Consider the following 22492-nt stretch of genomic DNA (forward strand, 5'->3'; position numbering starts at 1 on the left):
ACATTTTCTGTACATCCCCTTCTCACAGACCTACTGGGAACCCTTCCCCTTCCCGTCCCCAGTGAAAAATTATATTCCAATTTTTGTCCCCACTGAAAATAATCAAATAAACCAATCCTTACTGCAAAATAATTCTCCCGTCCCCACTGGATTTTCTAACTTGAAAACAAAAGAACTGAAATTCCCCAACCATAAGAAATATGGGAATTTCAATCCCCATCGAGTTTCAGCCCGTTATTTTTATTCCCACTGGCTGAAAAAATCCTACTGGGTCTGTGAGAAGGGGGTATATCTGTCAATCCGTAAATTTGACATACTTATGTGACATAATAGCAATGTTTATCCCAAAAAATGTCAACACTTTCAAAGCCTTTTAAACACAAATCAACCTTGAACCTAGCTGGTACACAAAATCCAAATCAAGGCCATCCAACGTTCATAACGGAACGTTGAAAGGATGCGAAACAAGAAAGTTTTTTTCCCACATTTTTAAGGTGTTAGTACTCTCAGTCTTTTTTTACAGTTTTTTTAACAGTCCCCACTTTCCATTAATAGCCCAATTAACGTTTTTTATAAGAACAAACTATATAAGAACATTTGCCAAAATGTTAAGAACAAGTTTTAAGGCTTTGTGGACTCAAAAACACCCAATTTCTTAGGAAAATAGGTAAAAATGGTCACAAATATTTGAAAGTAAGAACATTTTAAGAACATGTTTTAAGCTTGAAACCCATAAAGTTGAGAACATCCCAAGGCTTCAGAAATTTTGGATGTTCTTATAAAAAATAAAAGAAACGTGTATACAGTTGATTCTCGCTAATTCGAACTTGAATTGGAAGTCTTCGAGAAGATTCGAATTAACGAAATAACTTTACGAAGGTAAGTATCTTCTCAACGGGGAAGTTAGAATTATAGAGAGGTTCGAATAATAGAAGTTCGAATTCGCGAGAGTCTATTGTATATTACGATTTTAATTTTTATTTTAAAAAGTATTTCTATGAATTATGATATTATTGTATTGTTATTAATTAATTGACGAAATCAATCATTTTATACCAATCTTTTGTTGTTCATTAACAATATTTGCCATGAAAAATATCTCTTCTTTTGTTAAAAAAAATTATTTATAATATATTACATTAAAATGCTTAATTTCATTTAATTAATCCTGAAATAGCAAAAAGAATTATAATTTCAATGTGTTAAATCATCATTCAGTAAGATATTCAATAAATGTGAAAATAATTTTGAAAAAAAAAACTATTATTTTTGAATATTTAAAACCATGCCTACTGTAGGCCGTCGAAAGCCTTCAGCGGAGAACACTTTAATCCAACTATGGCGTTTTATGGATATTTTTCGCAAGCATGAAAAAAGTGAGATCTGGTTAGTAAAATCGACCTTATTAAACATTACACCAGATAATTCTAATCATTTAATTTGCATCTTGCGCTCGTAGTTTTGTGAATGCTGTGTCCATAAGTTCGTAGGTCATTTTGGCGTGAGCTTCGGAGAAAATGAGGGCGGGACGGAAACGAACAGCGATATCACCTGAGCCAATAACACCAAGACCTGTAAATACAAACAAAGATTTTTTTAGCGGATAATAAGTTTCATCGATTTTTGACTGAAATATTTTCTTTTCATATATTTTCCCCTCATAACAAAGAACGAAACTAAAGAATTATCTTTGAAGTACTTTCCCAAACCTTTTCCCTAAAAACCCATAGCAAAAATCCATAAGATTTTGTTTACTTTGAGAAAAACCTGCCATTAAAGCAAAGATGTGCTCAAACTTAAACAGGCGATTTTTTACGCGTAAAACGAATAATTCTTGCCTCGCTTAGCCAACATGAAAAGCTTTATAAAGCTTAGTAAGAACAACAAATTAGAGCCAAGTATTACCTTCGTTTCTGCATAAACCTAAGAATTGATCTCTCTTCTCCGTTGATGGCATATCGAACGCACAGATGGTACCATTTCCACGGCCCTTTGATACGTATTCTGGAAAGTCGTTCTGAAAAAAAAATAAGTCCGAATAATACAGAAAACATTTCTTTCAATTTGGCGTTTTTGTGAGAACCACGCGAGACATCCGTTTTGGATGGGAAATAAGTTGCTTCATTTCCGATCTAAGAGTTTCGTTAAAGCCTCTTCGGGGCTTTGAAATCGATCCCAGCTGGCACACAATGCACACAACGTTGTTTTGACGTTTATCTAATGTTCACAGCGTCCATATAACGTTAGATGAACGTTGAAGCAACGTTGTGTGCCAGCTGGGATGGTTATTACCTGTAATTGATTGATTCCCTTCATCAATTCAACACCAGCTTCTTTGGTTCGTGTCATCAAGTCATCTTTCTCAACAGTCTGTACAACAGCATCTAACATGGCTAAACGAGCTGGATCACCGAGCCATGTGTTCTGAATTCTCATTGGCTAAGATTGGAAAATAGAGAGATTTGAAAAAGAAAGTTTTGCAGATTGTTGACACCAGGAAAATTGGGAGGAAGAAAGTTCCAAAAAAGTCGCTGTCTAATCGAAGGTAGGGGAGGGCGCCAATACTTTTCCTGGAATTCTCCAATTGCCCTTGATCCATCTACAGCATCAAGCAGAGTGGCATCAAGTATCGTTTTAGATATCTTTGGTGTGACCCATAGTAGTTAGGTAGGAAATCCTACCTAGGTCACGTAACATTACAATAGAATTTTAGCGCTTTACCAATTAGAAGCTTCACGGGTTTTCGGAAACAATAGCAACAATATATTTTTGCAATATTCAATTATTCTTTGCCTGTGATGGCTTAAAGCACGACATCTAGCCCTTCGGGCTTTATAAATCTGTGGTATGACACGGCTGGGGATCATAAATGTAATAAGTGAAATAGAACGTCGTGGTTTACTAGTCTAGGTTTTTCAACGTGAAATTTGGACCGATTTAAACAAAATTATTCTTCATTTTGAGCCAATGAAATTAATCTTACATGTTGTGGAAATAATTCTTCTCTGAAAAAGAAACCACCAAATAGAAATTTTTTGGAGAATGTAACCACGTCTGGTGGTACTGGAAGGTTCCATTGTTCGTGTAACCTAAAGGAATAATGCATTTGTAATGTGTTGTTTTTCACACCCCCTTCTCACAGACCTGGTGGGATTTTATCAGCTAGTGGGGACAAAAATAACGGACCAAAATTCGATTGTGGTTTGGTATTCCCATATTTTTTATAACTGGGGATTTGAATTCCATTATTTTTTAGCCAGAAGATTTGGTGGGGATGGAAAAAACAGCGCAATAATTTGCAGTGATGATTTGCTCATCTGATTATTTTCAGACGGGGACAAAAATTAGAATATAGTTTTCCACCGGGGACGATATTTCGGCCAATTTTTCCAGTGGGAAGGGTTCCCAGTGGGTCTGTGAGTAGGGGTATTTTTTCAGTGTATCAGGACAGACTTCAAATTAGATCATTGAAAGACTTTGCTCTTCTCGAGTGTTCAATATTTGAGTACAGGTTGTTTAAGATTAATGAAACGGGTTATTTCTTTCAAGAGTTTTTTCTATATAAGATTATCGCAGCAAAGTAACTAATAGTCTAGCCCAATCAAAAAGATCAAAACATTCTAGAAAATCGATTCCATCAAACCCAGTGACAAAATTGTTCTACAAAAGAATGAATCAAGCAAGAAAATAATTGGTCTTTTTATTTTTCGGTGATCTAATTATAGCAAACAGTATGAAACTTGGAACATTGAGCGAGTCATAAAAAAAATATCAAAAAGATTACATACCACCATTCACCACTGGCGCCACCGCCCGTTTGCACTTCATCCACAATTAATGATGCGTTGTACTGAAAACGAAAATGAAATGAGAGTGGAACTGTTGAATCAGTGGTAACCCAGCTGGCACACAACGTTGTTTTAACGTTCAAATAACGTAATTTGGAAGTTATGAATGTCAAATGGACGTTGTTTTGACGTTGTGTGCCAGCTGGGAAGGAGGTAGTATCTAAATGAGTCTTACGTCCACAGTTTGAAGAGATCCGAAGACTATTTTTCCGATAACTATCTACCCGAAGGTAAGGGAAGCCACCGCCTCACCCCCTTTATTACCACGCTTACTGTTAATTTCTCTTTTAGATTTATAACAATATAAGATAATTTATACGTTAGTTTTTCCTAGACGATACTATCATTCGTTAGAGGAATAATAAAAGCGGGAAAATATATCTGTATAATGTTTACAGCCTTAATGAGTGGTAGATAAAAATAAAACAGCCCTGGTAGATTTTTAAACAAAAAATGTAAACACCTCCATAACTTTTTACTCCGCGCCGAACTAAACTTCGTTTTCAAATTTATCCCCACCAGAGTTATTCCTATTTTAGTGACCTTGTGTAGACGGTAGAATCATCTAAAGTCTATTCACGATAAGTGTGCACTAAATTTTGCTTTGCTTGTTATTTCTCAACCAATGCTTCAATCTTAAAAAGTTTGGTATCGTTGAGAAGGTAGGAAGGAGCTTATTAATTTACTGCTAGTTTTTTTTTTCGTGAAATTTGAAAAGAACATGAAGAAAAATGAAGAAGAAAAATTCAACTTTTTATAGATAGGTCGTATAAACGTTATTTTTACATCTTTGGAAAGCTTAAAGCTTTGCGATTTCAAAAATATATACTTTTGCTAGGAAATATAATTTGAAATTTGCAATATTCAACAGAATGTAAAGTAAACCACTTTGTCAACCCCGGAATTTTACATTGTGTAAGAAATTTCTTTTCAGAAAAATCAGTCAAGCTACTTTACATTCTGTTGAATATTGCTAATTTTTTAGCTTTCCAAAGATGTAAAAATAACGTTTATAAGATTTATTTAAGATTAAAGCATTGGTTGAGAAATAACAATCAAAGCTAAATTTAGTGCACACTTATCGTAAATAGACTTTAGTTTTGCCTTGAAATAGCTACCGTGAGGTCAGCCCAAACAAACCTATATATGCTTTTGAGATCACAGCTTTTATTTCAAAATAAGCCCAAGATGTGGTACTCACTGCATGAAAAACCGTCATTTTGCATAAGATTCAACATCCCGCACTAAGATTCCACTGCAATTTTTCTATCGGGAAAAGACCAAGACCCCGGATAGATGAAAAGTAAGCTTCAAAAAGTCAGGCAGTTACGTAAACACATGATTTTCCGTACCTTTAGAAAAAAAGATCAAATCTCTTTCACATTTCATCCCATCCCGGGTAAAATAGCGGAAGAGTCTTACCGCAGGAAGTTGAATCTTATGTAAAACGAGGGCAGCTATGTAAAAAATTGAATAAAAGAAATAAAATTACTTTATGTAGGATGGCTTGAACACCTTGGAAGAATTCGTTGCTCGCATGTCGGTCTCCGCCCTCTGATTGGATGGGTTCAACGATCAATCCAGCCACATATTTACCACTTGCATTACTGTCACGGATCAAATTGTCAAGCTAAGGCCATATAGAAAGTGTATTTTATATAATGTTACCGTATTTGCGGTTAAAGATCTAAAAGTTCGTTCAACAATCAAACGGGCCAAAGTCACTGACCTTTATATACCCTATATAGACTAAGTTTCTCAATCCCGGCCAAGCAAAATCTTTTTTGAAAAGTGGTTCCCTAATGGCGGCACTACTCAATAGCGGTGTAAATGCATCGAGAGCGCTAGATCTACTTTCCCTCGAAAACTTTTGATGATGTAGCGCCGTGAGACGTTAAATTTTAACGCTGCAATGTCTTCTTTACGGGTACCAATTAAAAAAAAAAACTTCGATCAAAGATGGTGGATATAGCTTGGGATATATAATGGTCAGTGGCCAAAGTTGCGAAAGTTCGGATAGTGCTATGGTATAAAGCTTTGGACATTGGAAGGTAGCTAAAAGTTAGCAAAGATGAATTGCTCTACCTCCTCTATCAAGTTAAAATTTTATATCTATAGGCTTAGCGAGATACCCTGCAAAATTTATGGACGAGAGTGATTTCTACGAAACTATAATTAAAGTCTTCGTTTTATCAAAAGATAATGAATATGTCATAAACGTCTGCACTCCCTCATAAATTTTGCAGGGGATCTCGCTACGCCTATGGATATCAGATGGATAAAATAGGCCAAATTTTGTAGTAAAACCGGCACTCAAGAGAAGCTTCCTCAACACTTACACTTTCCAAGCATCTTTGTTCTTCTTCACGATTTTCCTGTACGTTATCCTCCAATGGGTATTTCAAGTTGGGGAAAGTAGCAGTCGGCCAATGCCATGACGGATAATCAAACTTGTGCATGGCTTTTGATCGTGAGATGGCAAAGGTAGCTTTAGAGAAAAAACACGAAAAGGAAGCGTCAATAAGATAAGCTTTTACTCCAAGAATCAACTTGGCGCTTTTTTTTGCTTCCAGAAAAAAAGTTTACAGTAGGCACCACAGTTAAGCTTTCTTTGAAATTTAACATGTGAGGATGGGCTATTTTTATTGTCTAATATCTTGTAATATTCATACACTGTGATACTCACGTCCGTTCTATTCCAGCCGTCTAAATCAGAATTGCGGGTTAATACTCTTATTTTATATTAGAATCTTTTATCGGAGCCGGCTGTTCTTATATTTAGCACTTTGAGCCTCAGTTTGTTCTCACTTTTAGGGCAAAATTGAGGCCTTTTAAATGTTGTACTCCAAATTTCATAGGAAAAATTTGCTTTTAATTTATCATTTCAGGCATCAATTGTTCTTATTTCTAGCGTTTTCGTTTTATTTTATGTTTTTATAAGAAGTGGAGCGTGATTTGATAAAAAAAATGTAGCTAACCTAAGGATCTTCCGTGGAAGGCTTTATCGAAAGCAACTATACATAGATCATCAGGAGCCCCAGGTGCACGACCGTCCATGCACGTTTCTAGTTCTAATGGTGTTGGATCGATACTGCCACGTCTCATCGCCTATAATAAAGCGAAGACAAAATTGTTATTAAGAATAAACCTGGAATAAACAGTTTTAATTTTAATTTGATTTAAAAATGCGTCAAAATCTCGGTGGTCGGTACTGGGTACCAAAGGAAAGATAGCAATAGCAAAGAAAATATGCGACCTTCTAGCGTAAAAATCTAGAACATTTTGCAAGCTCCATTGATATGTTTACCTTCATGCAATGAGAAAAGACTCCTTACCATAGACTTATAAAGACCGAAGGGCTAGATGGCGTAATTTTGCTGAAAAGTGTGCCGTGGTTAGGTAGGAAATTCTACCTAGGTCATGCGACATTATTTCAGCGCCCTTTGGGCTTTATAGGTTTATGCTCCTTATATACTATTTCTAGAGAAAACAGCTTTCATGGCATTTTCGTCAAGCGTAAACTGAGCTCTAAGCAATCCAATTGTATTCAGGTGTATTTCTCTTTTACTCATAATGTTCTTTTTATGTCAGCTTGGCCATTAGAGGAAATCCGCATATTTGCGGCTCTTGTTATATTGTCAATGGGAAAATTCTCCTTACATTATATCTTGAGAAAACAGCCTTCATTGCATTTTCGTTAGCGCATGCTCCACACATCATTTGTTGCACGTGCTTCAAGCCACGTGGGGCCACCTGAACGAAAAGAAAATACAAAAAAGTATTTAGAATTCTCACTACATCTAAACTTAGATAGCAAAACCGGAATTTTTTATTCCGTTCTTATGAAGAAAAAGCCGTGGTATAGTATAGACTAAATCCTGGTTCGTATAGTTCAAAATGCTAGTACAGGGATCTCTACCAGAGTATCTACATAGATGGTAGCATTTAAACTATAAGACAGTGTGTCTTAAGAAGTACAGGATAGTTGAAAACAAAATCACGCAATTAAGTCATAAAAATCCATATAAATTATGAGGATTTTATTCATAAAAGATTATGGACAGACTGTAATGCGGATGATAAAAGTTGACATTGCTACGAAAGCTTTACGTTACTTCTAGACCATGTTCGCACGTAACGCTTCCGTTTTGCTCCGATACTAAATGAAGCCATTCTACTGGTTGAAAGTGACGTAAAGCTTAAATGTAACCAATAGAATTGCTTCATTTCATTTCGGAGCGAAACGGAACGGTAGCGTGTGAACGTGGTCCAAAAGAACATCTGATCACACGTACCTTCATGAGTGTATTTTCCATTCGATCCATCATTTCTTTACCAGGAGAAAGACCCTGTGCTGGACGATTGATCAAAATTTTCTGAAAAAATTAAAGGTCTTCTACGGGAATAAAAGGAGCTTATTTTAGACAGTGTCTTCATGCTGAGTCAGATAAATTAAAGCTACTTTTTTACGCAACGATATCCTGCAAACAAGTGAAAGATCGAAAGTTGTTTCGAAATGTGACCTCACATCATTTTTTCAAAACCTTTAACCGTTAATCCATGAGAATGGCTTCCTCTAAATGATTTCGTACCTGCGGTTCTGTATAGGGATTAACAAATTAGTTTAAGTAAACGAAGGAATATGGCACAATAAGTTAATACATTGCACATCACAATCTACATGCAGGGGACCCTTTAGTTTTAATTCCAAAAGATTGCCTAGTTCAAAAGGTGTGACCCAGGGCTTATGCGACCGGTTACCCCATAAATCTTTTCTCTGAAAAATCATTAAGTTTCCCGATATGAAAGCATGCACTGACCTGGAATTCTTCTGTTTTAACACAGTCGAGTAAAGCTTGATGGTTATAACCTAGATACGAAAAGAAATATTGAGAGAGCCATACCATACTCTTTGTTTTGCGTTTTTCATCCATAATCGGGACAAAAGTTTTAAATGGAAACCACCAGCCTATGTCGATTCTCTTGCGGAGCCATGGCTCGACGCTCACAGAAAATTAAGGATCTGTGCCAGCTGGGTTATTTCCCCGATTTATGAGTACCGAGAAATGATTGTCCTACAAACTAGAGTTCCACTACTTTTAGATTTAAGAAAATGGACCGTAAAAAGACAAAAGGGACTGGATTAAAGTATTTTTTAATACCTAATGGAATAGAAGCGATTTGTTGAAAGATATCTAGAAATACGTTGCCGTCAATGTCTTGCAAGAAATTTCCTTTGCTGTTCTCAAAATCACAAAACATCACCAATTGGTCAACACGCTGAGAAAATGGAAACGGAAATTTTTTAAGTGTCTTTAAAACTCCAAATTTTCATAAAATGAGACTCAAATATAATTGGGCCATGCTTTGAAGAGATTTGAAGCTAGAAATGTACCATATATGCAGTTGATGCTCTCTTATCTGATTTTCAAGAATTGGATTTTTATCGAATAAGAGAGCGTATTGAATAGTAGAGCGTAGTTTGTGAGAGTTTCTTGTTGACTCTTGACCTTCAATATTATCGAATAATGGAGTAATTGAATAGTCGAATGTCAAATTAGAGAGTGTCAACTGTAAATATGTCATTCTTACTTAAAATTAGAAAGGTTTCGTCAACAAAAGGTAGATAAAAGAACTGACTTTGAAAAGAATGATATGGTACAAGAACAGTTCTAAATACCTGGTGCTTTGCCAGTCTTCCTTTGTGTTCCTGAAAATGCATTAAACAATAAAATTCTTAGACAGAAGCCTCGGATAAAAATGAGAATCAAATCTCTTAAGGATGAACAAACCCTATTTCTAACATTTGGGGGTATATTCTTGTATGAAAAACAGCATAAATTTCACTGTTGGCAATCTCCAAAAATATCTTATATATAAATGTCAACTGTTGAGTTTTCATGCTAAAAATCAACCAAATAACTGCTCAATCTAGGGTTGTAAGTAGATCAATCTAAAACAACCCTGTGTCACAGCCCCGCTAGGACCCAAGCACCACTGGAATATTAAGAAAAAATTTCGTCCCCGTTGGGAAAATATCATGGAATTTTAGCCCCACTAGGAAATTGACTTTGATTTCATCCCCACTCTAAATTCCATGTGGATTTTTTAACCTTGGAACAATAGAATTTCTATCCCCATTGGGATTTCAATAGGAATTTTTATCCCCACTGACGAAAAAAGTCCAACCGGGGCTGTGGAGACAGTGGTGTTGTAAAGATATTTTTAATTTGCTCATAATATTTCAAAAAACCTCAAACTTTTCAAAAGGAAACTTACCAGAACTTTTGGTCCAGGAAAAGAAGTGACCATTTTTGGTTCAGCAAAATGTCCATCTTCAGGACACAATGATGTTAATGCTAAGAAGAGAAAATCATTTAATAGCTATATCAATTCTAGTAAGCAAGTTTGCGACCTCAGTCAAAGCCCCCCTAGTACGAACAGGGTTAAGCTATCATCCTAGACATTATTTATAAACCGGAATTTTTATTGATATTAAGTCTCATTTTACATCTTTAGAAGTGGCGAAAGTAAGTTAAAGAGAGGAATATAGTGCACTTGGTAAGCTTTATCTATTATCCTTTTGGCGATATCATGAAGTTCATGGCGATATTAACAATACAATTCAAAATTCAAATGATGGTTACTATCAAATCATCACTCTTTCAGCTTATTATTCGAATCTTTCTTTATTAATTCGAAATAATTCTCCCGGAATGGACTTGAAACTTTCTGGAGACGTCAGGCATATCGAGAGGAGTAAAGTCACTTAGTTCCCGTCAAGGGAGAACCCTCTTAAAATCCTCTCTCTAATCGAACAACTTAGACTTCCGTTCGATTTCGAATTTGCTAGAAACTGTGTTTGACTGCTTGGGGTCCTAGTTATCTCAATGTAAGTCTTCTGACGGTTGGCTTAGTAAGTTTATCACCATGAATTAAATCATTTGCTTTGTTTTCTGATAGGCTGGCGAATGAAAAATTAACTCTGGTGATTTCTAGATTCTAGGCCGGCAATTCTTAGCAAGTGCAGTGTATTGATTAGCGTAAATATGTACTTGAGGCGGCGAAACCGAACTTTTCGGACGGCAAATTGTAACTTTTTTTGTGCCTTGGGCCGGCGGAACTCGCCGTTCGTCGGGCCTTAATAAGACCCCTGCATTTTATAAAAGGGGAGGAATTGATCTAGACTAGTTTAACTACCTGGGCTTCTTATTACTTCTTATTAACTACTACATAGAGGTTGACATAAAACCTGATCTCAACCAAAGTAAAACCGTAATACGGTTGAAAAAAACAATAACTCAAAACCACAAAATGTTAAAACCTATGTCACTTCGCTTACACGTTTTTTTCTTAAGAAACACACTTTTAAGAAACACGAGGCTCAGAATGCCTAAAAATTAAGAAACATCTAAACTAAGAAACATACCGAGGCTAAGAATGAGAAAATATATTTTTTAATTCGGTTTTTTTAAGAACCTTTCAATCCAGCCTTCCATGAGGCTGATTGTGTCAAAAAGTTTAGAAGATTTCTTAAGAAACATTGAGGCTGCTTGGTAAAACTGGTTTCTTAAAAAAAAAACGTGTATATTTTGAGCTCATACCTCGCGTATTTATTCTTGAAACTTTTCCGCCAGTGCTCAGCAACAAATGTCGGCTTTTTTGTGCAAAACATCGGCTAACTTTTTCCATTGTGAACTTTCAAATCAAAAACCGTACGTAATATTCAAAAGAAACTCCAAAAATAAATGACACAAGAAAATCAACGTGGCTCCTTGAGCTGAATATACAACTCGAGTGAGGATTTATTGCGAAAGCCTTCACTATTTTTGCAAACGATTTTCCCTTTGCAAATCTACTTTGAGAACGCGAACGAAATGATATAAAATTTCACTAGGACTAAGCTATGAAACAAGTTTGACAAGTCATACGGGTTTCTGGAGCTCTTTATGTAAAAATACAAATGGATTTCGCAAATATTTATTTTATTTTGATGATGGTTTGTTTATGTCTCGGTTGGATCATAAGTGAATCTTTATTTATAAAGTCATAAAGTCACCATCAGAAGTCAAAACAGCTTGTTAAAGTTTTTTTTGGCAAAGAAAAGCTATAAGCTTGACTGTCTAGACTTCCCTAACTACCCAGGGGGGGGGGGCAATCGATTCAAAAACGACCATACATGTGGCCTAAAATTAGGCCTTTGAAATCGGACCCTTACAGTGCAGAGAAAATTTTGCAAATTTTACACCCTGAAAGTGCATTTTTTCTCGTCTTTGCTGATATCGACACTTACAGTGCATTTTGGGAAGCTTGAAAATATACCCTTAAGGGTTGCACGTATGGTAGGTATCACAGGTTTGCTTTTACCCTGAGTGCCCGGCCCTAACTACCTTCTACTTTTTTGAAACTTTCCACCCGGGATATATTTCTTCCAACGCGTGAGTATCACAGGTTTGCTTTTCTTTGAGATGAAAATTATGATTGCAAACAGCAGATTTATTTTTGCCTTTTATTCTACTAAAACGAGACCAATTTGATTAGTTGTTTTACGGGCCCGACCGAGAATTCAAATAAAAATAAAATTGATCTTGGCAGTACATTTTTAATTTCATTGCTTTACAGAATGCCACATTTTCAAAATTTTGGTAGTTTTTCCAAGGTTTTGAAAATTTAATGCTCAATTTTTCATTTTATCCATAAATTCAAGCTTTACGTGTCTTCTTCTATTTTGCATTTTTGTAAAGATAAAGTAGCTTTTGCTGCCTTTTTAGGAGATGAAATTCTACTTTTATTTTGATTTTTTCACCGACCAGCCGGCCCTCTTTTTGGGTAGCTTGGCCCGTAAAACAATAAATTAAATTGGCCTCGCCTTACCCACCTTTTTAATTTTGAGGCTCATTCTTATTTTTTTCGTGAAATTTTAATATTCGTGTCTGTAAAATACACATCTTTAAATTTTGTACATGCAATGTTCAATGTCTTATCTACTGCAAAGTTCCAACAGATTGCAAGCATATTTCTTGAGGTATGGTTTCCCTACCCAAAGAAAAATAGCTAAAAAAGTGTCGTCAAATGTCCTAGATCAAGGAAATGGAGGGACATTGTTTCTATCTAATTAATCTGAAAACCGTCGTGATTCTTAAAATAATGATTTGGAACCCAAACCTTGTTAAACCAAAGTTATAGTATGTTTATTGCACTTTTATTCTCCTTTCCCGTAGTTCAAATTCCCGGGAAAATGTACGCTCCACCGTTGTGTATAAAATTGTTTGCGAGGTAAACGAGCGCGATTATGCCTGCAAGGGGTTAGGGAAAGTGGGTTTTCAGCTTCTAACTTTTGATAGCGTCCTTTTTTTGGCAAAAAAATTTCAGGGTTGCGTAATATCATGTATAGAAAGAACATACTAAAATTTGAGGGGATTTTACCGACAGAACTTAAGACAAGCTAAAAAAACCAACCTCCCGTAAGGAAAGACGGGCAAAAATGGGTTTGTTTACCTCCAGAGACCAGACGGTGGAGAGCATCAAAATGGGAATTACGGGAAAGGTGTATTCATATTTCGTGATAATCCTAATTTAAAGTGGACATACAAAATCTTGCTCGATCCCGTCACCGCCAACTCACAAATGAGTAGCTTAGATTGGGTAATCTGATCTAGGCGGTAAGTTACTGGGAGCTAAGAGTAGGTGTGGCACCCCACCTCAACATTGGACATTCCAGGTCTAGCGCAAATTGAAAAGGGGGCTATATTTATTTTCACTCATTCCCTGTTCTACCAACAAAATCTAAAAGTAATTTAAAACATGTGATAAGGCTTCGTGATAACTATAAAAAGCACTATGTAATGGATGACAAGCTGCAAACCTTTTTGAGTGCGAATGGTCGTCACACCAATCTTTCCAATAATGTCCTTCAACATTGCCACTGGGAGAGGGAGGGAGTGAAGCTTATATATTCAGGCTAACTCTTGTCTCGCCATTTCCGTTCTTGATTGTAGCTTAAAAAGGTCAGAGGATCATTATAGGTCCAAGAAACACCAAAATAACCCGCAGTCGATTCGAAAAGTTTTGGATCCTTTTGGGGAAATTTTATGATCACTTCAATTTTCAGCACCCCTGTAAACAAGGTTTTTAAAAAGTCTAAAAAAAGAAATTTTAGCTGTTCCATTCGAAAGATCATGAAACGTAGATAACGAAAAAAGGGCCATTACGTTAATTAATTATTTTTCGAGGAAACGTTTTTTGCGTGTACTAAATTTCGCGATTGCCAGTTTCTGGAAATTTTTGTGTGTATTAAATTTCGCGATTCACTAAATTGGGCATTTTCAAAAAGTGGGAATGAGGCAAAAAAATGACTGATTTTGCTTGAAACACAACGTATTGGATGTAAACATACCAAAAATAGTAACAAAACTAGTGACAAAAATAGTAACTAAGTGTAACAAATAAGTATTTTCGATTTTTGACCTATTTCGAAATTTTTTCGCGTGTATTTAATTTCGTGATTTTGTATTTTTGAAAAATTTAAACGGTATTAAATTTCGCGAAATTTGGCCTAAAAAATCGCGAATTTAAGTACTGTACCCGCGAAATTTAATACACGCAAAATATGATACCAATAAGGTAACGTCATTGATCTTAAAGCATAAACATTTCCTGATCTAGACATCGAAACTCTAAACCATACCATTTTGAATTAGTACATTTCAAGGCCCGTCTTCTGAGCCTGGTTTGAAAATGTAAATTTTCCTTACCAATTTATGACGTCACCTCTATGCCAAATTTCCAAATTTCAGCAAAGTGAAAATCTACTTTAGGCGTACAAACTTTCGCGAGGACGAAAAATCGCGAAATTTACTTTCGCGAATTTAACGAAAAAATATTTTTCGCGAGCGAGCATAAACATATTAATTGAGAATTTTCACATGAGAAAATGGCTTAGAGGGACAAATACTTCTTGGATTGGCTTAAAAAAATTTGTCCTTTAACTTATTAGTCTTTTACCAGGCTAAAGAGTGCCATCCATAACAGTTACATTTTATTCAAAGTTTTACAGATTTTCTATTTTGTCAAGAATTTTTCGCGAGGATAAACTTTCGCGAATGGCCCTTCTTATAATTTTTAAAGACATTAGCTTTCGCGAAAAGGGCCAAAATTCGCGATAAGTTTCTGCTCGCGAAAGTTTGTACGCCTAAAGTAGTTCTACAGGACTTTCAGATGAATATCTTGGCTTATTGCAACCCATTTCCCTCACACAAAAAAATATTGTCTTTTACACTTCACACACATACACCGTCTTACCTTTCCATAAGACAAGTCTACCTCGGCTATCTTTTACCTACGATCACACCCCCGGGGGGGTACTTAGGGAAATGGAGGGTACGGTATGTGCCGCCCTTAAGGGTACCTTTTTTGGACTTCCAAAGTCCCGCTAAGGGTTGGAAAAATCAGAAAATCAAATTTCAGTCCCAGTAAGGGTCGGAAAAAAAGGAAAATTTCAACTTTTTACCCCCTGAAAGATCGAAATTTGGTCAAATTAGTCCCGCTAAGGGTCGTAAAATTCCCAAAATTTTCCTTTGTTTTCTCCTTTTTAGTCCCGGTAAGGGTCCAAAGTTCAAAAGTCGGGCGGCACCCCCCCGTCAGCTCGCAATCCTAGTACCCCCCCCCCCGGGATCACACCCTACTTATATGAAAAAAATCAGAAAGGATTAATGATACAATTTTTCACACAAAGTACGAAACGGCGTTTAATTTTTTTTTCACAAAAGTCGGTCTACGTCACATTTGAGGGTTTATAGTGATCATAAAATTAGAAAAATTGAAGGAAAGCTGGTAAATACAGTTGATGTAATTCGAAAACTCACTTAATCCGAACAGATTCATTGGTTCCCTCAGAATTTACCTTGAAAACCTTACAAGAAAACTCCTATAATTCGAACCCATGTAATTCGAAAAATCATGTAAATCGAACAGATTTTTCGGTCCCATCAAGAAATTTTAATAATGTATAATTCGAATTTTCGAATTTTTTGAGTTTTTGAAACTCGATATTTTGTCAATCGAACGTTCCACCCCCATCGTAAAATGAGATTGACGACGCGATTGAGACTCTCAAAAAGATGACCCTTTTCGAATCATCGAACGTCATCCCACTGATTCAGAAGATCTCCGAAGAGATTTCCAAGAAACGAAAGCAGAAAATGAAACAATCAACAATCAAATTTCATTATTCTAACTTGAAAATACAAAAAGTTGTTCAAAAGTAAAACTGGGAAAGATTTTTCCCATCGAATTAGGTCAAAAATACAAAAACTCATCTAGTTCGAAACTCATGTAATTCGGACAAAATTCTCGGTCCCTTGAGAACTCGAATTACATGAGTTCAACTGTATTGAAAACGCACAGGAATTAGCATAGTGTCCTCCCCCCCCTGGATTCAGGGGGGAATAGGTTTTGAGGTCAAAAGGACGTATTGGGGGAAAGAATTTCTTTTGAAGCCAGGGTGGGGGATGGAAAATTTTCATTCTAGGCATGAGGGAGAACTCACCAAAATCAATTCAAAATTGAAAAACATTTGGTTCTTATTTTCTTTAGGACTTGTTATTATTTTAGCAGTATCTTTTACTATCACTCAATTGGGTGTATAGCATATGCTTAGTTTTTCTTTCATTCATTTCAACCAGCAATATTACGGTTTAAAAACAACCATCCTTTCCATTTATTCTTGAATTAAAACTACCTTAGGGAAAAGAATAAGCGTTAAATTCATTCTAGGCATGGGGGGGGGGAGAGACCCTGAAGGACACTAGATTAGGATTCTCAGTTGTAACAAGGCCTGGCTGACCCCAAGATAATACGCAAATTATACAAAGCAATACAAAAAAAGAAGAGAAAAAGCTTACTAGTGATCAATGGAGAATCAGTCATTCCTGATAACTTGTGAAGCAAAGTAAAAGAACAAAATAATTTCATTCGCATTTGAACACCATTTTCTTTTACGAATAACAATATATTCATAAACATTATAACCAATTCTAATATCTAATTATCAGATAAATACAATCATTTCTTGATCTTATATAATTTCTTGGATATAATTCCAACGCCAAAAGAACTGAGTGATCTTCAAAAAATGTTTCTGCCACAAAGGGATTTGCAATCTTAATGCGTGTGTATGTTTGCTTGTTTGTTTTTCATCAATGTCAATAACATTTTACACCAAAAATTTTCTTTTTTGTGATTCAAAATTGAATCGAATACTTTTTACATGAGTATAATCTTTTACGATAGTGTTTGAAATTCAATCTTTGCATGTTCCATTTTACATACAGAAATCATGGTTTTACGCATATAAATGGTATTATGGATAGGGAGGGTATCAATCAAATATACAACAATTATACAAGCAGGTGCTGCGACCGTAGCAATCTATCACTTTAAAGTGTGACGAAGAAAGGCCATTGCATAAATGTCATTTTTTATTTGAACGTTAAAACACAATTAGATGAACCAACGACCAGCAGCAGTTATCATGCCTTATCCTTCTCTCAACTTGGAACTTGAGTTCCTGACTGCGTTTTAGATTGGTTATTGTTATTATTTGGGCTAGTTTCATTCGATGTTTTCAATTTCGAGAAAGCCAATAATGCATCAGGAAAATTTGGTGGAGTCGCAGGTGTGTTTGTAGGAGCAGCCACCTGAAGAAGATAAAATAAAGCATAAAAGGTACATATCACAGATTTCTGTAATGCCCGAAAGGCTAGATCAGGCCATTTTTCATGCCCTTTTAGCGCCCGGTCATCGGACGCTGCCTCTCCTGAATACACTAAAATTTTGGTAAAACAGCCTTTTTAGCGGAAAAACAAAAGAAAAAGTGCCCTTTTTAGCCACCAACAGACGCTTTCCTGCCTTTCTAAAACATTGTTTGTAGATGTAGATTCCAAGCAAAAAAAGTGAATATTGCAAAAGATATTGCTGCTACAGTATTGTTTTGGAAAACCTGAGAAGCTTTTTATTGGTCTAGATTTCCTACCTAACCTTAGCACACTTTTCAGCCAAAACACAACATCTAGCCCTTCGGGTTTTATAAATCTATGATACATACCATTATAAAACCTAGCCTAGATATCCAAACTGTAAGCTACTTTGTTATTCTGATGCCTAGCCTTGGTTTAACATATTGAGTTTAAAGCCCCAAAGGGGGTCAAAAAACCCTGCTTGAAAAAAGTTGAAAGTTCCTCTGTAGCTTTCTCAATGGATCTGCCTGCATTTCAAAATATGAAGGCAGAGCATGCATACTTTGTTACTTGGCTGATTGTGCACATGTAAGATCAACCATGAGTTTAGAGCATCTTGCTAGACTAACTAAAGATGTGCGAATCGAATTGAGGGGGCCAAAAAAATATGTCGCCCACCATGGTTGGGCGACGAAATTTTTTTTCTACTTTTCACCCTTATTTCACCTCTCTAAACGGTATATACGAGATTTTTTGAAATAAAAAAAATTACTTTGCAAAATTTTTTTTTTGGGGGGGGGTGGCCCCCTGGAGTCTATTAGCTCTTCTTACAATAGCTATCTACCCAAAGGTAGGGGAGGGTGCCACTCTTTCTCCCTGGATTGCTCCACTTACCATTGATTCTTCTCTTCTCTTAATTGCTGAGCATCGAGCAGAGAAGCATCAAGAATCATTTTGGGAATCTTTGGTATGACCTGGCTTGGGGTACTTGATGCTCTACTACTGAGCTACAATATATTGTCTAAGTGCAGCCTTCCTTAATAATTACCAAAACCAACAATAGCTGCTATTGACCTTCCCATCGTTCTTAACTTAAAGAAGGGTGTCGAAATTAGATGGGGTATGTCGACATTAGACCAACTTACGACATCAAACCTTCCTATTATTCCTATCTCTAAAGAACGGTGTCGAAATTAGATGGGGTATGTTAACATTAGACCAACTTACGGTAAACTCTTATCTAATGAAGACAAAAGAAATCTTCATGCTAAGCCTATCATGTTGTTCACATCCAGAGCAAGTATGTACAGTTGTTTTGGGTAAGATTCCACTTCTCTGACTACGATTTCTAGAAATAAAAATTCTACTGCCACTTTTCTGGCAGAAAAAACTTGAACTCATTTTTCCTCAATGGACACCAATTTGACGTTCAGGGGGGTATAGGTTTTCGTTTGACGTGATCTGTAGCAAATTATTGATATTTGTTGATAGCCTTCACATTCAAGATCAGACATTTGATATTTGCCATTTTAAAGCAAAATAAATGACCTACTGTTTTTTCCATGTAGATCTTATCAACGGGGTCCTTGAGTCTCTTTAAACAGCCCCTTTTTTAAATGCTATCTCTTTTTTTAAAAAAGGATTAGGGAAAAATCTTTAATGTCTAATTGACGTTTGTCATGGCAAATTAGTTCAGATGTCACAGACAAGATTTTCCATACTTTAATGGGATAAACTTTCACTGGGATTAAATTTCGCGGATTTGGGTGTCGGCCGCGAAAATCCGTGAAATTAAGTCCCAATGGAAATTTGGAACGACCTCATCTGCGAAATATTTCTAAACAAAACTCAAAATATGTCAAATAAATACTATTTCAATGGTTACTTGCATCAAAGAAGCGCAAATAATGCGTATTTCAACAACCAACATGCATGATTTGACAGTAAGAGTCACAAAATTGTGATAATATTGCCACCCAATAGTGCCACACGCAAAATTAAGTCCCCACAAAAGTTTATCCCATTGTACATTAAAAAAAATCCAGGAAGTGGAATCTCACTCTCAAGATTACAAGAATGACAATGATAAGGTGGCATTCTCTTACATAACACCACTTTCCAGATCATACCACAGGCCCTACAAAAACCACTCTTCAAATCGCTAAGTAAGTCTGATGTTCAAACCAAAACATTTTGTAAAAAAAATAGTTGAATTATTGTGAAAATTAAAAAAATGTTTTGTTGACAAAAAATAGTTTCCAGTGAAGGTGAGACAATATTTCCAAAACTGTAAACAAACACGATTCTCAACTAATCACATGACTAATCTCCACTAAGCTACACATATGAAAGTCACGTGACAATAGCGATCACATGATGTAAACATTGCAGCGAGGTTTCGGCAAAGTGAAATATCGCAAAAACGTGGTTGAAAAATGTGATAACTTACGGCGCTGTGAGAAGGATGTGCCACTGGTACTTCTTGAAAATAGATACTCAGCGCAGCCTAAAGACATAAAAAGCAGTTTCTAAGTAAGGGAATCCATAATGTAAGAGAAAAACCTAAAATGAAGGAGATTTTTGATAAAATGATCAATCGGGAAAAATGCAAACCAGGCATTTTCACTATCATACCTCGAATTGCCATTGAGATGCTTGTAAGATCTGTTTCGCCTGTTCTCTAGCACATCCAGCAGCCATAATAAACTGGTTGATCATAACTTGCTCTCGTAAACCTTCCATGTTTAGACGTTTCAAACCAAAATAGTTATACAGGCGTAAGAATTTTTACTTTTTGGTGACCCAAAGTTCAAATTTTACACATTCGCCACTTTCTTTTGCTATCTCAACAAGAAATGAAAACATTGAACCTATAGCACTCTATAAAGGAGATAATTTTCAAAACTCAAAATTTCCACAAGAACTAAAAACGTTCTTGTTATCTCCTCAATGGTTTGCTACGACTGGCTACGAATTTTGCTTCCAAAAGCATGTTTTGGCTTGATCGTAAATACTTTCTTCCGATTGGTTAACTATAAAAACAATCTATTTCTAGCCAATCAAGTCAATGAACCTTCGTTAGCCACGTGCAAAAATATTTACTATTAAATCATGATCAAGTAACTGGTTATGCAGGGGTAGGCTAAAGTCATGAAATTTCAAATTTTTCAAGTTTTAAAGAACGAAATGTACAAAGTAATTAACTATCATTCAAAAATAATTTTCATTTGCTTTTTTAAAGCCACATTCTGAGCTTTTTAATGAAAATGATTTCGAAATTTAAATCTGTTATCATTATATCCTTAACCCCCGGGAAAATAACAGCATGTTTGTTTATAAAATTTGAGATTTTTAGCGGGAAATCAAACATAACAAACATAATGACGGTAAAAAAAAATTCATGCGGTCGGTGAGAGGTGAGATTTTTGTAGACTTTAGAAGTTGTTTTAGTGTTTTTATTTTTATTTATTTTATTTATCCTTTATTTAGAGTTGGGTATTAAAATATAGATTTTACAAATGAAAGTAAACTCTAATTAAATCCAACTTAGTAAAAATTAAAAAAAGAAGTAATAAAGTTAAAAAACACGTTACAAGTAAAATAAACTACCGTAAACAGCCATAACTTGCAACACGGACTTAACTTGCAACAGCTTTGTTTATTTACGTTTTCTCCACGTTGATTGCTTCGTTTTCTTTCATTTTTTCAGGGAATGTTCGAAATGGTAAACTACACGTTAATCAAGCAAAACAAGCCCGATTGAATAATTTGTTGCGAAGATGAAGATGAAAAAGTGAAAATAATTAGGTCACTCCAATAAACCCCCACGCGTGGGCGATTGACGTTCTCTTACGATGCGATTTCTAGAAAGTTCGAAAGAAGAAAGACGAGGCCTTGCTGGGTCGAAATCCGCAGCTCGTACAGTTTTTCGTTCTTCCGTATTCTTCGATTGAAGTTGCTAGATTACATTTCACAACGAAGAGACGTTTCGATGCATAAATTGGATAATTACCAATGCTTACATGTTAAATCAATCAACCATGTAACTGAAGGATCTCAGCTGAAGTTCTGCTTCCTAATGTCCCATACGAAAACTAATCATGTTAATAACAAGACTGGTGTCATAAAAGTGCCTCAAAAGAAATCAATAAAATCATTCGTCGTTAAACTGTAATCATCAATTTTACGATCAGGGGGTCAAGGATTATTCAAGTGCGTTTCTTTTATAAGAAAAATTTAATTGAAATAAGTTCTACAATTCGTTGGATTTACGGAAGAAGAATGAACAAAAGACAGGACGGATAAAAAAAAGCAACCCTTCAGGAATGAGGAGTAAATATCAGAGCCAATTTGTAAGAGTATAAGAAATGCAAGAAGGATAAGAGCTTCGGAAAAGAAAAACACACCCTGTACACGCTAATTTTGAATTTTTCTTAAGAACTTTTTCAATCAAAAGTGATTATTTTTCCTACAAACCTGTTCCGAATTTAGTTGAGATACAGGGGTGTAAAAGAAAGTATATGTAACACTGGATATGGACGTTTCGTCGATCGATATAGATTGTGAGACAGGGGTGTGTGCAAAGTCAACGCCAAATGAGCGTTATGAGTATTCTGATGAAGATGAGATGAGTATTCTGATGAATATTCCGGTATCTCGTCAATGGGAACCAGAGAAGGAGTAGCGTATTAGACAATCATTTCTCAGTCTAAGAGGTGTCACTCTTTGCGAACGCAGAACTCCGGGCAGACAGTGACGGGATACATGGTAAAAAGTAAATATCCGTTTTCTTCTCGAATTTTTACAAATCTCCTATATATAGATACGGTAAATCATGTCATGCCGAAACACCTGTCTCAATAAGCCCCTGTGGAATTTTTTCCCACAACGGGGCCAATACTTTCTATC

General features: G+C 35.8%; 2 protein-coding genes across 2 annotated transcripts; both read right to left on the reverse strand.

The window, feature by feature from the left end:
* Positions 1-1048: 1048 nt before the first annotated feature.
* Positions 1049-11722, reverse strand: LOC136815330 (4-aminobutyrate aminotransferase, mitochondrial-like). The gene is made up of 15 exons (XM_067071770.1): positions 11453-11722; positions 10128-10207; positions 9529-9558; positions 9011-9128; positions 8669-8718; positions 8144-8224; positions 7509-7601; positions 6827-6956; positions 6188-6336; positions 5341-5478; positions 3789-3850; positions 2984-3089; positions 2293-2439; positions 1906-2017; positions 1049-1572 (listed from the first exon to the last, which is right to left on the reverse strand). Exons 1-15 carry the CDS (start codon positions 11538-11540, stop codon positions 1436-1438), a joined length of 1521 nt encoding a protein of 506 aa, XP_066927871.1. The 5' UTR covers positions 11541-11722; the 3' UTR covers positions 1049-1435.
* Positions 11723-16814: 5092 nt separating this feature from the next.
* On the reverse strand, positions 16815-20533 carry LOC136815331 (UBA-like domain-containing protein 2). Its single transcript, XM_067071771.1, has 3 exons — positions 20219-20533; positions 20034-20090; positions 16815-17545 (listed from the first exon to the last, which is right to left on the reverse strand). The coding sequence occupies exons 1-3, from the start codon at positions 20324-20326 to the stop codon at positions 17396-17398; spliced, it is 315 nt and encodes a 104-aa protein (XP_066927872.1). The 5' UTR covers positions 20327-20533; the 3' UTR covers positions 16815-17395.
* Between the last annotated feature and the right edge of the window lie 1959 nt (positions 20534-22492).

The sequence above is a fragment of the Clytia hemisphaerica genome, unplaced genomic scaffold (assembly GCF_902728285.1).
Source record: "Clytia hemisphaerica strain Z4C2 unplaced genomic scaffold, Clytia hemisphaerica genome assembly, whole genome shotgun sequence".
In the NCBI taxonomy this organism is placed as follows: Eukaryota; Metazoa; Cnidaria; class Hydrozoa; order Leptothecata; family Clytiidae; genus Clytia; species Clytia hemisphaerica.

Bases quoted from the DNA above. Each gene is read 5' to 3' on its own strand.
- LOC136815330 (XM_067071770.1), bottom strand. From the start codon at position 11,540: ATGGAAAAAGTTAGCCGATGTTTTGCACAAAAAAGCCGACATTTGTTG. The intron at 8,225-8,668 runs GTCAGTGCATGC...TAATTTTTTCAG, and splicing joins TTAAAACAGAAGAATTCCAG to AAAATTTTGATCAATCGTCC. The intron at 3,090-3,788 runs GTATGTAATCTT...TTATTCCTTTAG, and splicing joins GGCGCCAGTGGTGAATGGTG to GTTACACGAACAATGGAACC.
- LOC136815331 (XM_067071771.1), bottom strand. From the start codon at position 20,326: ATGGAAGGTTTACGAGAGCAAGTTATGATCAACCAGTTTATTATGGCT. The intron at 20,091-20,218 runs GTATGATAGTGA...TTATGTCTTTAG, and splicing joins CATCTCAATGGCAATTCGAG to GCTGCGCTGAGTATCTATTT. The intron at 17,546-20,033 runs GTAAGTTATCAC...TATCTTCTTCAG, and splicing joins CACATCCTTCTCACAGCGCC to GTGGCTGCTCCTACAAACAC.